The following is a 14,769-nucleotide window of genomic DNA, read 5'->3' as shown; positions in this document are numbered from 1 at the left end:
GCCGGATATGGTTTACTAACTTTACTTTAAGCTGAGTTTATTGAGCGGGTATAATAACTCACTGTTCTACGAAACAGCCGGGACGATGTATCTGTTCCTGGCGGCGTTCAATCGTGTTCATTATTTTCGTTTCTGTTAATGAAGCTGTGCACCCGTGCAGTTAGAGGAAGTTTCAGGCACAGCTTTACATAATGTAAACGAACCATAAGTTTCGTCCCAACAGTAAAGCAAACAGAATCACATCAAAGAAAAGACGTAAAGCAGTAACCGCTAGGGTTTAGAGGACACTGTTATCACTGAAACATTCCCCGCGGTGGCAGATGAATTTGGTGTAGTTGTCGCCATAGTTGACTTGGTTGTTGTCGCAACGGTTGACACTGTTGTTGGCGAAGCAGTCCCTGTAACTGATATCTTACTTGTCGTAACGGTTCTTGAGGAAACGTTCTGCCGGATCTCCGTCGTGACAACGCTTGCCACAGTTACGCTCGGCAATGTCCCAGATATTGCCTTCGTTGTAATCGTTGCAGCGATCTTCGACGAAACGTTTTGCGTTAGCGGTATTTTTATTGTGAAACCCCTTGTCACAACACCGTGTTTTATTTTCGCCGTTGTTGCCGCTGTCTTCCTGGGCATCGGGATGGCCGTGGCGATTGTCTCACCCACTTTCAGTCCAGTCAACGGGTCCATCTCATCCCGGAATGTCGGATCCACCGGCGGCAAGTTTTTCCTTTCGAACAAAGTCCGCAGCATTTCCGCGTTCGTAGTATTCGTGTAGTTTCCGGTGTAAAGATCTTCTGGACTTTCCATCACCACCCCGCTGTGTCTGTGATACGTGTGGATGGCCATCGAGTTGCTCCAGTTCATCTTCCCAAATTCCGTGAAAAACCTACGCAGTCCGTGTGGGTGCGGGTTGTTGCAGACGGCACCGGCGACATAATTAGATTCCCGGTATATGATGCTTAAATACCGGGAAACCTACACAGGAATTTAGTCAAACATATGCTGTAGCCTGTAAGGCAAGGAAGATAACAATTTGTTGGTATTTTTAGAAAACTTGTCAACGAACCTTAGCTTGATTAAAATTCCAATCTTTCTGGTAGATATCCTCGTAACTGCGCCGCCCGGCGTTGAGGAGCGGAGCCGAGTTCCGGCCGGCAACGAAGCCGATGTTGTAGCCGTCTTCGTCGCCGTAGCACGTGATGGATTGCTTCTGCTGCAGGATTTCCTTGATACGCTCGCCACGGACGAAGAACACGTCAAAATCCACGGCAACGCCCCCGTATTCCAGTAGAGCGTCCAGTTTAGCGATGTCGGCAGAGTGCTCTCGATATGCCACTTCCTTTTTGTTGCCTTTACCAACTCGTTTCGTTATGTTACGGAAGCGAAATTCCATGATGCCGCCTTTCATAGCCGCTTGCCAATATATACCTAATGACGCTGCATGTATTACTTAACAGAGCCAAAGCATACATATACTCTACCCGGGTAAGTGTAATAAATACAGTGATCAGTAGTACGAATAAATTTTTATCGAAAAAATGTTGAAATATTTATTCGTTAGCAATTGCAGCGTTGGATTAAAACAGTTGGTGCATCGTTCTAACGCTAACTGCACAAATAAGCGGCTAATACTCTGCGCAAACTGCGAACCCATTGCTGATAATTTGTGCGCACTGGGCTTGTTGCTGCATGCTGCTTTTTGTTTTTGTTTGCAGACTTTAAATTCGCGTTTAAGTAAACAGCATCGGTGAGGTCGTTTTAATTTAGTGCATTCAGAAAACAGTGAATCAACAATTAATTTTTATCTCACCGCTTGGTTCCGCATCGCCATGAACGAGAATTTTATCCGGCCGGACATTCTTCAGCGCCGACATTATGCTGACATAATCCAGAAACCGCAGCGTCGTATTACCGTTATCCGGTTTAAATCGAATGTAATGCACGTAAAATTTCCCGTTGTACGGGAAGCCATCGGACACTTCCTTGCGATCCTGCAGGCGATGCATGGACAGACTGGCAATGCTGAACCACGTCGCTACTCCCATGTACAACACCACCACCAGCAGTAGCGGGGGGCGAGTGCGGATGGCCCGAAGGGAGGACATCACGGTGTCGTTAACCCACAGCGACGTTTTGACGCAGCAGTGGTGGTGCGGGCAGAAGATTGTCGCCTGCTGATTCTGCGTACAGCGGAGGAGCATGAAGAGCGGACAACGCATACTTTGAAGTATCGCTGCAGGCAAGATTGTACCTCGTACTATAACAAATTCGATGAAGTATCCGCATTAGAGTGCAGTATACGGTAATAAGAGACACAGATTTGCAGCTGATAATTTACAGCGACTGCGCATCCCTTCAAGTGTGACGGAGTCAACATGTTTTTTTCTTATTAACCAGGTAGCTTGACACTTGTTTGTCAATGCCGTTTTGATGCGTTAATGAGACAATGAAACTTAAACGGCAGAAGATGAAAATTATAGAAGCACACTATTAAGTCACTTAAGTTGCTGACTCTGTACGTACTTTATTTCAGTAGCGCGATAACAATATCAAGATTAAATACGGTTAAACAAAACAACATTCTCGACGGTACCCATTACTAAAACAGCATTACCACGTTGAATTGCTAATGAGACGCTTTTAACAGAATGTGCGGAGTACTGAGAAAAACGTTACAGCCTTTCCGGGTACCTTTCCAAATTATCTGCAAATTTGGGAAGGTACTCAGTCCTTTGCACTAAAAAGTTCTACGTAAAACGCACTACTCTATGTATAATACTAGTACTTTAAATCAACATGATCTAAACTTTTGCTAGCTTCGCTTCGGTCTTACAGTGCGAGCCTCAAGCAGTGCGCTTCCCCAGTTTTTGTGTATTTGCATTGTAGGTTGACACCAAAAAAGTTGTAACTGCGGCGCGTGTTTGTGCCGCCTTTCAACTCGAGTTTTACGATCGGGTCCGTTGCTCATTGGGACGCCACAACTTGGATGATGAAGAAGCGAGTGCACTGAATATCGACATTTCTTCATATTACTGCCATGAGGAATATCATCCCATTTTATGCGAAAATGATATTTGTCAAATAAGTTTAGCCGAGGTGTGCTAAACTTTTTAAATATTCTTAATATCTTATTGTGTCTCTATGGTCTAAGGTTTATTACAGAGATCACAGTTGCATTATTTCCCCGTCATAAATTAACTTAAACTGCAGGAAATACCGGGATTCACGCGGTTTATCAAGGAAGCTCCGTTTAGTTTTGCACACAGTTTGCCGTTTCCGGAAGAATGCCGACTACCTGGAGGGGGCTCGTCTTGGGAGCATAATGAGACGTATTCATCCTTTCTGCAAGAAGGGCATATTGTTCCTCTTACACTAGAAGAGTGCAGAAAAGTCGATTCAGCTATTTTCAAGCACAACTTATGCGCGCTTGGGTTAGAGTTTCCAAGTTCCGGGGACAGTGGAAGCCCTCTCGTCTGCAAAACTAACTCCTGGAAATTAAAAGATCAAGTGGTAGCAATTCATTCGTGCGGGTATGTGCAATCGAGAAAGTGTTAATTGTGTAGAAAAATTTGCAACATGCCTTTATCTTTTTAAATAATAAACTGCCTTTTGTAGGACGGCAAAAATACGAGGAAGAATGCGCTTTACTGAATACTTGAACTTAGCGCCCTACCGGGACTTTATTTACGCCAATCATCCTCCTACGAACCAGTGCCGCATTCTTTTACCTGAACAAGCGATTGCAAACCAGATTTTTCAGTAAATGAAAGTGATACGATATCACGATAAAGGCTGGGTTGTATAAGTTGTGGAAACTGAAATTGTGCACTGTTATTAGGCATTAACGCTTCTGTGCAGAGCGAAAAAAATTCATATCATTAAATTGTGAATTCACTGAACGTAACTTTATGCCGAAAACTTTTATCTGTATTGTTATCGGTAATATAGGTGAAGGGTAAATTTACAGCATGTCCAGCGTGTGGATAAATTGATAATATGAACTCAGTAATGGTATGAAGAGTAACTCGCAATCACAGTTCCTAACGTATGTATGACATGTTTCTGCATTACAGTCATAGTTGTCAAAGCTGTTTATGATTCTGTATTCCGGGCGTTGCACAAAATCTACCCGTAGAGACCTTTAAGTGGCCACCTATGTTAAGTCAATGGGCTACATACCTTCAAGTGGCCAGGCTGCAGTTATTTGGCCCCAGAACCAACTTTCTCCCGGTTTTTTGGTATAGCATGTTCAGCTCAACTGGCTCTTTACAGAGTACTTGAAAATTTTAAAATCGGTTGAACCGTTTTTTAGTTATTTACGTTGTAAAAAACCAGTGACGAAACGCTTAAGCCACGCCACAAGAGCCCCTACACTACGCCAGCTTATTTCACCTATCAACCACACATGTGCGGGTGCAGCAAGCACTCGCTTTACATGAGCGGATATGAGCACAGAGGCAACCGGGAACAAGCTAAATTTTAAAAAAGTCATTATAATTTACAACACAATAAAAATCACAAATTAGTGAGCATGCGAAAAATCAGGCTAGTCAAAATAAAAATTTATAGGATAATTAAGGATACCGGTTAGCAGGGATCAGTGAATTGATTTGGGAAAACGGCTGGTACAAGTATGGAAAGGATTTTTAATCATTGTTGTCGTACTGCTATTAAACCGGTGTTTACTAACCTTTGAATTTTTATTTTCACTAGGAGTAGCCTGTGATTTTTCGCATGCTCACTAATTTGTGATTTTTATTGTTTTGATTTCTGATTTTTGTAAATTTTAATGACTTTTTTAAAATTTAGTTTGCTCCCGGTTGCCTTTGTGCTCATATCCTCTCATATAAAGCGAGTGCTTGCTGCACCCGCACATGTGTGGTTGATAAGTGAAATAAGCTGGCGTAGTGTAGGGGCTCTTGTGGCGTGGCTTAAGCGTTTCGTCACTGGTTTTTTACAACGTAAATAACTAAAAAACGGTTCAACCGATTTTAAAATTTTCAAGTAATCTGTAAAGAGCAAGTTGAGCTAAACATGCCGTACCAAAAAACCGGGAGAAAATCGGTTCTTGGGCCAAATAACTGATACCTGGCCACTTGAAGGTATGTTGTCCATTGACTTAACATAGGTGGCCACTTGAAGGTCTCTACGGGTAGACGGCTATAGACCGCAGCTAACGAACTGATTATTTTGTAGCTGATATATTCCGCGCAGTTTAGGCGGTATCTAGTATCTACTCGCAATACGCAGTAAAATTACTAATCAGTTCAGCAAAACTCACATTTTTCCAAAAAAAAGAAAAAAGCTCACCAGCACAGAGACAAGTCGTTATTGTTGTACTCGTATTAAACAGCCAAATATTGTACCGTACCGAATCGGTACCATATTCGTACCGAATCGGTACGAATATGGACAAGTAAGAAGTAAGAATATGGACAAGTAAGAAGTGAGATCTCCAAACAAAAACAGCTTCATTTTCAAGAACCTGTAACAGGTGTCACGTTACAAACTCCTTATTATGTTATGTGTTATGTGCTGCCCCAGGCACTGTGCGAAGCTGTATCTAACGTAGAAATTCCGATGTGGAAACGTTATTTACGAAACACAGCTCAAGTGAATGCTAGATGACTTCCAGTGGACTACAACAGAGTGGACCATCTAGCTGCTGCAAGCTTGGCGCTTATATAGCCACATTCGGATAAAAATCCGCAGTAGGAAACATTTAGAAACCTTCAGAGCCTTAAATCACTCATTAAGAACATTAAAGCGACATAACCAGTTAAACAAAGAAGCAGAGCCTGAAATCTTTAAAATCTATGTGACCACACTTGAATTTTGGAAAGAGGGGGGTATTGACTATTATTTTCGTACTGGCTTGCTTTGTGAAAGTTTTGAATGTCCAGCGACTAATCTACTGTTGATTTTGTTGTGGCGTGCGTGCGTCAGTTAGGCGAACATGTAAATGATACTAAACATTTTCGTTGGGACAATGGAGAGTCTGAGACGTCGCGCAAAGCTGACGATGCTGTTTGCCCAGAAAACGTTAGAAATTCAATCAAAATAGGTTATTTATCAGAAAAATATTTTTAGTTAGTTAAATGTATTGAAAGTTTGCAGTAAGTTTGTGAGGCCTCAGGATTTGTCTTTTCTTTCTTGGCTCGGTCAGAATGCTTGAGACCGCAACACTGTCTGTTTTTTTTGCAGTACTAACGAAATTTGGAAATGGAGAGTGTAGGTAGCTGTATTCATCAAAGCGACAGAATACCCACGTACTAAAGTATGTATAATAAGTGCAGCAGTCTTCTGATTTGTTTTTCCTTTAGGTTTGATGTATGACTGCAGTCTTCTTCAGTGTATCGAGGTACTATCACGTATTCCGCAGGTACTTACCCGAATTCAAGACGTATTCTTATTTTTCAAATTAGGAAACCCAAGAATACATGGGGAATACTAGCGGAATACGGGAGAATACGGAGACACAATAAAGAAGAAACAGCCAGTCTAAAAGCTAGATAATGGAAAACACCTCGCGAATACAGTAGAAATAATGCAGAATACGGATGGAATGCGTTGGAATACTGCTGAAGACTAAAGGTACCTTAGTCATAGAGGCGAGATTGGTAGGTCTGCGGGCTGTGCCTGTATTCCAACGTACGTATACTACCTGTATTCTGCCTGTATTCCTAATGTATTCCCTGACCTCCATGACTGCTGTCTTCCTATAGCATATTAGCGCATTCCCGCGAATTCGGTCACTATTCATCACGTATTTCCTGATGTTCCAGTTAAAAACCTAAGAAGCCTAAGAAACCGAAGAATGCATTGTTAACACGGTCAGCATACGGGTAGAATACGTGGGAGTACGTTAATGCAGCACAGGTTGACATAACGGACGTACTTACAAAAGCAAAATAATTGAGAATACAACGTGAAAACAGACAGAATACATGAGGGATACACAGGAATACGCGGAGTACAAAGAACAAAGAAACGGGCTGCTTCTACAGAGTGGTACGAAATGGGTTATAGGTGTAGATCATTGCAGCGTGAAAAACAACCATCTCTTTACTAGAGTAAGGAAAAGTTACCAAGATTTTCGTGCAGCATTACTTTAGCAAATGCGCAGTACTGAGTTTCAGAAAAGCCATATTGGGAAGCGGTCATAAGAAGTATAAGAAAACATGACAAAATGTCCGCGGCAAAATGTCCGAAAGGTGAAGCTTCTCCATGCATTATGTCCCAGTCTGAAGCCTCCCAGCGTCCGTGTGTCCATGGCCCGATGTCATCGCGACGAAAAGTCGCGCGTCGAATTGAGTGCAGCGAATACCACACTCCCGAATTTTCCGAGTGCAATTATTACGTACAGTTTTATGGTTGTTGAAAAACTTGGATACTGTACTGACATCATATAAAGGGTCAGTAAAATCCCCTGGACCGCCCGCACTAGTTGTCGGCTTCACTGATGTCGGCAGCCGACAACTAACGCGGGCGGTCCAGGGGATTTTGCTGACCCCAAATATCGTGTCAGTACAGTACCTGGAAAAGTTTTTTGTTCAAATATCGGGCTTGTACATATAGATTCCTCTTTGCCGGAGCAATAACAGTACAGATAGTAGAGGGGATATGAGACCAAAAAAATTTCAAAATTAAAGGAGGCTCCAGATTTTAAATGATAAGTTATGTTTTAAAACACATATTGTGAACTACAATGATATGCTGAATAAATAAATTCAGGCAAACAAAATAACGGAATTAGGCAAACTCTGGGCGAAGAAGATTTATATTAAAAGAGTGATTTATTCACCTTCCATTTAAATGTCAACACCAAAACCGAATTTTAAGCCATTATCCAGAACTTTCGTCCGCACGGAACGCAGTCAATGCACTGATAGTGACATTGTTTGAGGTTGTGTAATGCAGTGAGATTACGCGGTTGGATCGCAGATCTGTCCGATAAATACTGGTACACCGACCACCTCATTCCAAATGACCACCAAAAACGGATGATCGGCTACGAATTCTGGCTGCAGTTCAGCTAATGCATGACACACCAAGTGTGACCCACTTACAGCCGTCGCTTTCACGCCGTACTCATCCACATCTACAAAATTTCATGGAAGTTCAGAGAACTCGAAAGAGGAGCACAAATTACCTGCTGTCAATAGCATTACTACGCTCTACTCAAATGGAGCTAAAAGCCAAACACGGATCTATGCTGGTGTTGATAAAAAAGGTCACAAACAAACTCAGTCATACTGTCCGAATCCATACCTTTCAGTTTTTAATTTACGTTCACAAATTTGAGATACGGTGCGCGGCAGCCAAGTTGAAGACAGTGCAAACTAAATTCGTCTGCTAATTTCCCTGTAGTTTGGGCTGTTATACTCGCTTGTGTAGTTGTACAGAATTTTATTTTGAGTTTATTGAAATGCAGTTAACGTTGAAATGTTTAGAAATGCCTCGAGAAGTTGATTTTGAACGTAAGGCTGTAGTGAACTAGTGATTTTCCTACATGCCAGTGGTTTATCTATTCGGAAAATTGTGGAAAAATTATCTGAGCTACAGAAACCACTCAGTAAGAGCACGGTTGAAAGGATCATCAAGAAAAATCGAGCCCGACTATGCGCGAGCCCTCCAGAGACGAAAAAATTGCCACCGCAGAACGAGCCTACAGTGTGCATCCAGAAGAACATCCGGAAAGTGTCCAAGTTGATTGATTCTCCGAATCCTCCTTCTATTCGGGAGAAGGGGAGACGTTTACGGATCTCTGCTAGATCTGTGAGCCGAATTTTGGCCAAGAATTTGGACGCGAAGTTGCTGAAAAAGAAGAAGGTCCACGCGCTGTCGGCGACCCAAGCTGTACAACGGGCCCAGCGCGCCAGGACGTTTTTGAGGTATTTATCGCGACGAAAACTGAAGTTTCTTTTAACAATGGACGAGATGTGGATTACTACTGATGATTTATCCGGGCAGACAGACTACTACTACAAGCGGAAAAATGTTGTCGTTCCTGAAAGTTGGCAAAAGTTGCCCCGCAAAAACTGGCCCAAAAAAGTGATGCTGGCAATGGGCATCTCCTGGCGCGGTCAGACTGCAATGTACGTCGTTCCCCCTGAGACCAAAGTTGATCACAAGGTATTTATCGACCTTGTCCTGAAGCCAATGATCCGAAAAGACGTACCGCGGCTATACGGATCGGACGCCAAGAAAGTGGTCCTGCACATGGACAGTGCACTGCCTACTTTCAAATTGCTTAATTTGATTTTTAATTTTGTGCATCTGAAAAGATTAATAAACTCGGAAAATAATCAAAAGTTCACCGATTATTCTTTTTTCGAGAACTTAGCGAATCCAGGATTCCCAACTGCCAGTTAGAAAATTATAATACGGATGCAGTGCTTACCTAAAATCACTTCTTGTTTGAATTCATCTATTTTCAGTTCGGTTTTGTCAGAAAACATCCGCGAAAAGTTATCCGTAGAAGGTATGTACATCGGCTCCAGGCCCACTTTTACTGTTGCCGGGATTAGGTCCGTGCTGCAGCGGATGCGAAATTTGGGAATCAAGATGTACAGCATACCATCGGGTTCGCTTTTCAGTCGCCACGATAGAAGCCGCTGTATCGTCAACATATTTATCAGCTTCTGCATTCCATCAGCGGAATACTCCGCTGGTAATAAAATCATGACACTGAATTTCATTCCTTTTACATCCAGGATAATGATCTTAGGATCTCCGGCCTCGACAACAGCTCTGGCGTATTGCAAAACATTGTAATGACGAATGCAAGCATGTTCTTCTTTCATAAAATTCACAGTTTTTTCTACCCCGCCGGTACAGTAAAAGATGTCTTGCTTAGTATGTTGCGGATTAAATGGCGCTGCCCATTGCCCGGCAAAATCTATAATATTGATTAGAATTAGGGCTGCATTGGGTCGGCTTTCGGGGAAAAATGACGTTATCTTTCCGTCAGTCTTCTCCGCAACGAAATGGTTGACAATCTCCAAAGCTCGATCTGGAGCAGCTCGAAACGGCGTTTGAATAAACCCACATTTTATTGACATCTCCACAGCTTCCTGGTACTGACTTGCCAATCGGCAGCTGGCATCGTAAAAGACAGCATTTGCGCTGTTCAACGCGCCATCCGTGTTCACTGCATCTAAACTCTTTACTAAGTCGGCAAAAGACCTTTCATCGGGACACAGAAGTTTCATCAGCGATGAATATAGCTCACCATCGGTTCCGGGCAATAGCGCTGCCAGGACAAGTTCCGCGGAGTACGGACTGATAACAAGGTTATTGTTTGGAAAACATCTAGTTTCTACAGCCGCCTTGAAAGCTTCCACGGCAAAACTGCTCTCCGTATTTACACCAAACTCGGCCGTTTGGAGCTGTGGAATTGCGCGTTGCGCAATTTCTTCTTTAACGGGCTTCGCTGGTCTCTGCCAACTGAGCACTGCCAATGGCATGGCAGTGCTCAGTTCCGACGCGCGATCGTTTCTGCTTGCATTAGCACGAAAGAATGCAGTATCCTATTAAGCCCTCTCGCTGCGCACCTTAAAGTGCTCTATAAGCTATGCGATTTTGGTTTAAATAACCAGCTAACAGAATCGAATTTTAAAGTCTTTTGTAAGTTAAAGGAACTATTTGGATTCCCTTTTGATACAGGACCTCAATAACTTTGCAAGCAGCAACAAACTATAAGCTGAAAACAAAACGCACCTTAAGTTACAGAGGTGTGTAAGGTGTGCAGCGAGAGGGCATATTGTACAGGTACGAGCATGCGCATCTTACGTAACGGTAACTCAACCATTATCCGCCATTCACCCCTGCAGAAACGAACGAGAAAATATTAGACAAACAGAACGAGCAAATAATTATCAATAAAAGCGTAAAGTTCTTTCGCAGTACGATAGCTACAAAACCGGTTCTTCTGGTCAGCAGCGCGACCGATCACTTCGGCCGCGTTACATTTCGGCCGAACAGGTTCACTTCGGCCAACGTTCATTTCGGCCGTGGCTCACTTCGGCCGACACTCAATCGGCCAACGCTCATTTCGGCAACTGGACATCTTGGCGTTTTTCCTGGGTTTCCCAGGTTTTTGGGTTATCTAGGATTTTTAGGTATATTATGGTTTCATTGGTTTCTTTGTTTCTTTGTTTTCTTAGGTTTCTAGATTTATTAGGTTTTTAGGTTTCTTAGGTTTCTTAGGTTTCTTACGATTATTAGGTTTTGTTAGGTTTCTTGAGTTTTAGGTTTCTAGATTTGTTATCGTCTCGTAGGTTTTCAAAGGTTTTTTACGATTATTTTTGTTATCATTGGTATTCTTAGGTTATCCTTAGGTGATTCATAATAATATGGGGATTTCTTTCTATTTTTATGTTTTCTTGGTGTCTTGCGGTTAGGTTTTTAGTACTTTTCCTGTAGGATTCGTTTTTTCGGGTCATCACAGGGAGACATGATGGTGACCGTAGCCCTTGAAGAACTGCTCACACAAATTGTGCGTGCAAATGATATGAACGCGGCCCTTTGCTATCACTTTTTTGATCCTACCGTTTTAAGTTTCCGACAAACTTATATCGAAAGTAATGTTTTCTTGTAAATCAAACCAAACTGAACGTCGGCCGAAATGTACTGTGGCCGAAGTGATCGGCGGCCGAACTGAATGACGGCCGAAGTGAATCACGGCCGAAGTGAATGGCGGTCGAACAACTTTGGCCGAAATGAGCGCGGCCGAAATGAAAACGGCCGAAGTGATCGGTAGGCGGTCAGCAGACCGCAAGGTGTTTTCGACAGCAATAATATATTCGTTGTCGGGCGGTAACACATGATGATGACTGCGAATCCGCGCCTTGCGAACCCGACAACTGCAAATTTCAAGTGAACTACATTGTTTTTTTTCCCCAAATTGTATCGCTAAAATGCGACGGTATACTTTGTTATCCTTAAACGCCACGCTTGCACAAGCAAGACTGGCAATAGATTATTGATTTTAATTGCTTGGGAGAATTTATCGTTTTAAAGAAAAATTTTGAAAGATCGGAGCCAGAACACGTGCGTTTCAAGAGCATTGAACCATTACCAACAGCAAACGCTCAGTTTAACGGCTTGTGTTTTGAGGGATTTACAGAGTACATACCAGTATATGTTCATTGCATAAGAACTTAAGAAGGCTACGCCTTCTTACTCTAAATATATCTCGATATGACTGTTCAAGGCCATTTATAGGCTGCTGTTCTCTATGCTCATTCCGAAGTGTGTTCATCTACACTCCCGGTAGAAGTATCGTTAAGGTATGTATCCCTCAATCCTACTTATCTATAAAAAATGTACATTACACCCGCATTACGAAGATGTCCCAATATGGTCAGGTGAGTCATGCTAATTGCTTCCTCGATGGCCGATGCATTTGTGAATGCTATTAGGTCAGAGCGTCAGGCAGACAATAACGCAGCTTGATACCCTCTATATTTTTTTTATTTTTTGCTGACCGACGTAGTAAACTTTCAGTGAAGTACCATCCAAGATAAAAACGATTTCTCGACTTGCTCGCTAACAACGATCTCTCGACGTTCGATCGATCTCTCTGGTAACGATCTCTCGACTTGCTAGCTGCGCAAGCTTTACAGTAGGTAAGTTCTTTTTTCTGTTATTAGAATTCCCAGGTCATGTAATCTTTTAAACCCGGGCAGTGTACAGTTTGGCGGACGAAAAATGTTACCACCTTGCTAGCCAAGCCTAAGTTGCAGTAAGCGTCTGATTTCATGTAACGGGCGACGATGTTTACTGAAAAGCGAGTGCTTCTACAGATATACCGTAAATGCGTGATATGCCACTGAATTGACAGTTCGTTTCGCTTTCTACAGGTTTGTATTGAGCACAAACCCAGACCGGCATGCTATCGGTCAGCATCGAGGAAAAAATGTAACAGCCCTTATTGTTAAGCCGAATCCGTAGTATCGTGCATCCAAAGTACAGATGAACGTGGCGGCATGCACTCACAAAGTACAAAGTATAAGAGAATTTTTTTAGCGAGCGTTGCTTCCTCCAAGTTGAAATTTTCAGTTGGTTTATTATTTTGCGTCCGTATTCATTTTTTCATTTAAATTTTTCCAAATAGGCTACATAGCTTCGCTTGTTCTTTTGAGGTAACAAGGTGCTGCTTTAACATTGTCCGTGATTTGTTTAAACATGGTCCATGGATACTCGTATTTAGTCTCAATTTAGCAGACGCTACACCGAGACTAGAAATGGGTATCTATGCATTCATTCTGGGTCCTCGTGGAATCCGGTGTGCGCTGGTACGAAATATCTTCGGTTAACGAAATAATTTCGGACCGTTTTTATGCGCTAGTCGGGCTTTTTCCAGTTGCCTCGTTATTTGTAGGGTTGGAATCAACTAAACAGTTTTAAAAAGTCTACACGGAAACTGATAATTTTATTCCAGGGGGTTGAGTGTATTATCGGATACACCTTGGAAAAATAACCGAATAGTATTTGTTTGAAGATCAGAGTTCGTTCTAATAACGAGCGCGTGTCGCAACCTTGGCGATGCAGAAGCCAAAGCATTGTTATCAACATTTCGCCCGCCATATAATTATTGTATGATTTGTATCTGATTATAGTCCTCATGACAGTGGCTGTTATACCACTGCCACGAGCAATATACAGTATTCAAATTTTTGCGAACTAAAATCTGCATGGTGGACTTGTCGAGGAAAAATAAACGCCATAGTTATATATTATATAATTACATACATATTTTAAGCTTTTGTAGACTCAACAAACGAACCGTAATTTCGTGCTATTTTGCGTTGCCAGTGGCCTCAGGGAAATTCGAAGGGCGATGACACGTTTGTGCCCCATTAAGACGCGAGTACAAAAATGTGATTTTCTGCTCAGTGGAACGCCACACAAGCCGGTGCATCGAAATCGAATATGGATATTTTGCAATACACAACTATTTGATTAAATATTTGATTAAATTTTTCGTGGCAGTGATATGTATGGATATGCATAACGTTGCCATGAGAATTCAATCACGTGTTATTTCGTATATGTACCGTTTCCCACTGCTGGTAACTTTAACAGGAGCAGCGGCTCGTACTTGGATGATCAGTCACTGCTAAGTGCCAAATAGGCAACAAGTTACCGCCATACTTTCGACAAAAAACCCAGTGTACCTTCAAGTAACATTTAATTAAGATTTAGCTGGGTAGTAGTCACTGGTCAGCGGCTGGTGTCTAAACTGTTGTCTATCGAAGTTCAGCAACCTAATGTTGCGGAAGATATTACAAAATGAAATTTGTTATGTCACAATAAATGTTATTATGACATTGAGTTGAAATGACGATACTTTTTCAAATTTCCGCTAGCTAATCGGGAATGATACCGCCACGCAGTTTTTAACTACTAGATAGGGAAGCAAAGCAGTGCAGCAGTGCTTTCCACATTCCACGGCTTTCTACAGCTACGGATTTCTTTAACATCGTAAGTGCGATACTATAATTCTGCAGTCAGCAAGCTTTTGATGTCTAAATGCTACTGTATGTAACCAATGTTCCGCTAAATGCAATCCAGAAATGCAAGCAAAAACTCAAGAATTCAAACAAGTTAATGAAAATAAAACAGGAAACCAGATACGCGTACAATCCTGTCACTGATTACTGTGCAAGCTGAACAAAAAAAAATTTTACGCATTAGAAGCGCCCGCCAAACGTCGCCCGCTGACCCAACATTTTTAGCATCCCCTCAGTCGCAGAACAAGAT

The 14,769-nt window shown here is 42.2% G+C and overlaps 2 protein-coding genes across 2 annotated transcripts; one reads left to right on the top strand and one right to left on the bottom strand.

The window, feature by feature from the left end:
- Positions 1–412: 412 nt before the first annotated feature.
- On the bottom strand, positions 413–2,219 carry LOC129593697 (uncharacterized). The gene is made up of 4 exons (XM_055490135.1): positions 1,793–2,219; positions 1,067–1,359; positions 660–975; positions 413–531 (listed from the first exon to the last, which is right to left on the bottom strand). The coding sequence occupies exons 1-4, from the start codon at positions 2,217–2,219 to the stop codon at positions 413–415; spliced, it is 1,155 nt and encodes a 384-aa protein (XP_055346110.1).
- Positions 2,220–6,947: 4,728 nt separating this feature from the next.
- Positions 6,948–9,375, top strand: LOC129593695 (uncharacterized). Its single transcript, XM_055490134.1, has 2 exons — positions 6,948–7,011; positions 8,501–9,375. The coding sequence occupies exons 1-2, from the start codon at positions 6,948–6,950 to the stop codon at positions 9,373–9,375; spliced, it is 939 nt and encodes a 312-aa protein (XP_055346109.1).
- The last annotated feature ends 5,394 nt before the right edge of the window (positions 9,376–14,769 follow it).

The sequence above is a fragment of the Paramacrobiotus metropolitanus genome, unplaced genomic scaffold (assembly GCF_019649055.1).
Source record: "Paramacrobiotus metropolitanus isolate TYO unplaced genomic scaffold, Prichtersi_v1.0 Parri_scaffold0000063, whole genome shotgun sequence".
Lineage (NCBI taxonomy): Eukaryota > Metazoa > Tardigrada > Eutardigrada > Parachela > Macrobiotidae > Paramacrobiotus > Paramacrobiotus metropolitanus.
Note: the sequence above shows the minus strand (reverse complement) of the source record. Positions and strands in the feature narration are given on the sequence as shown.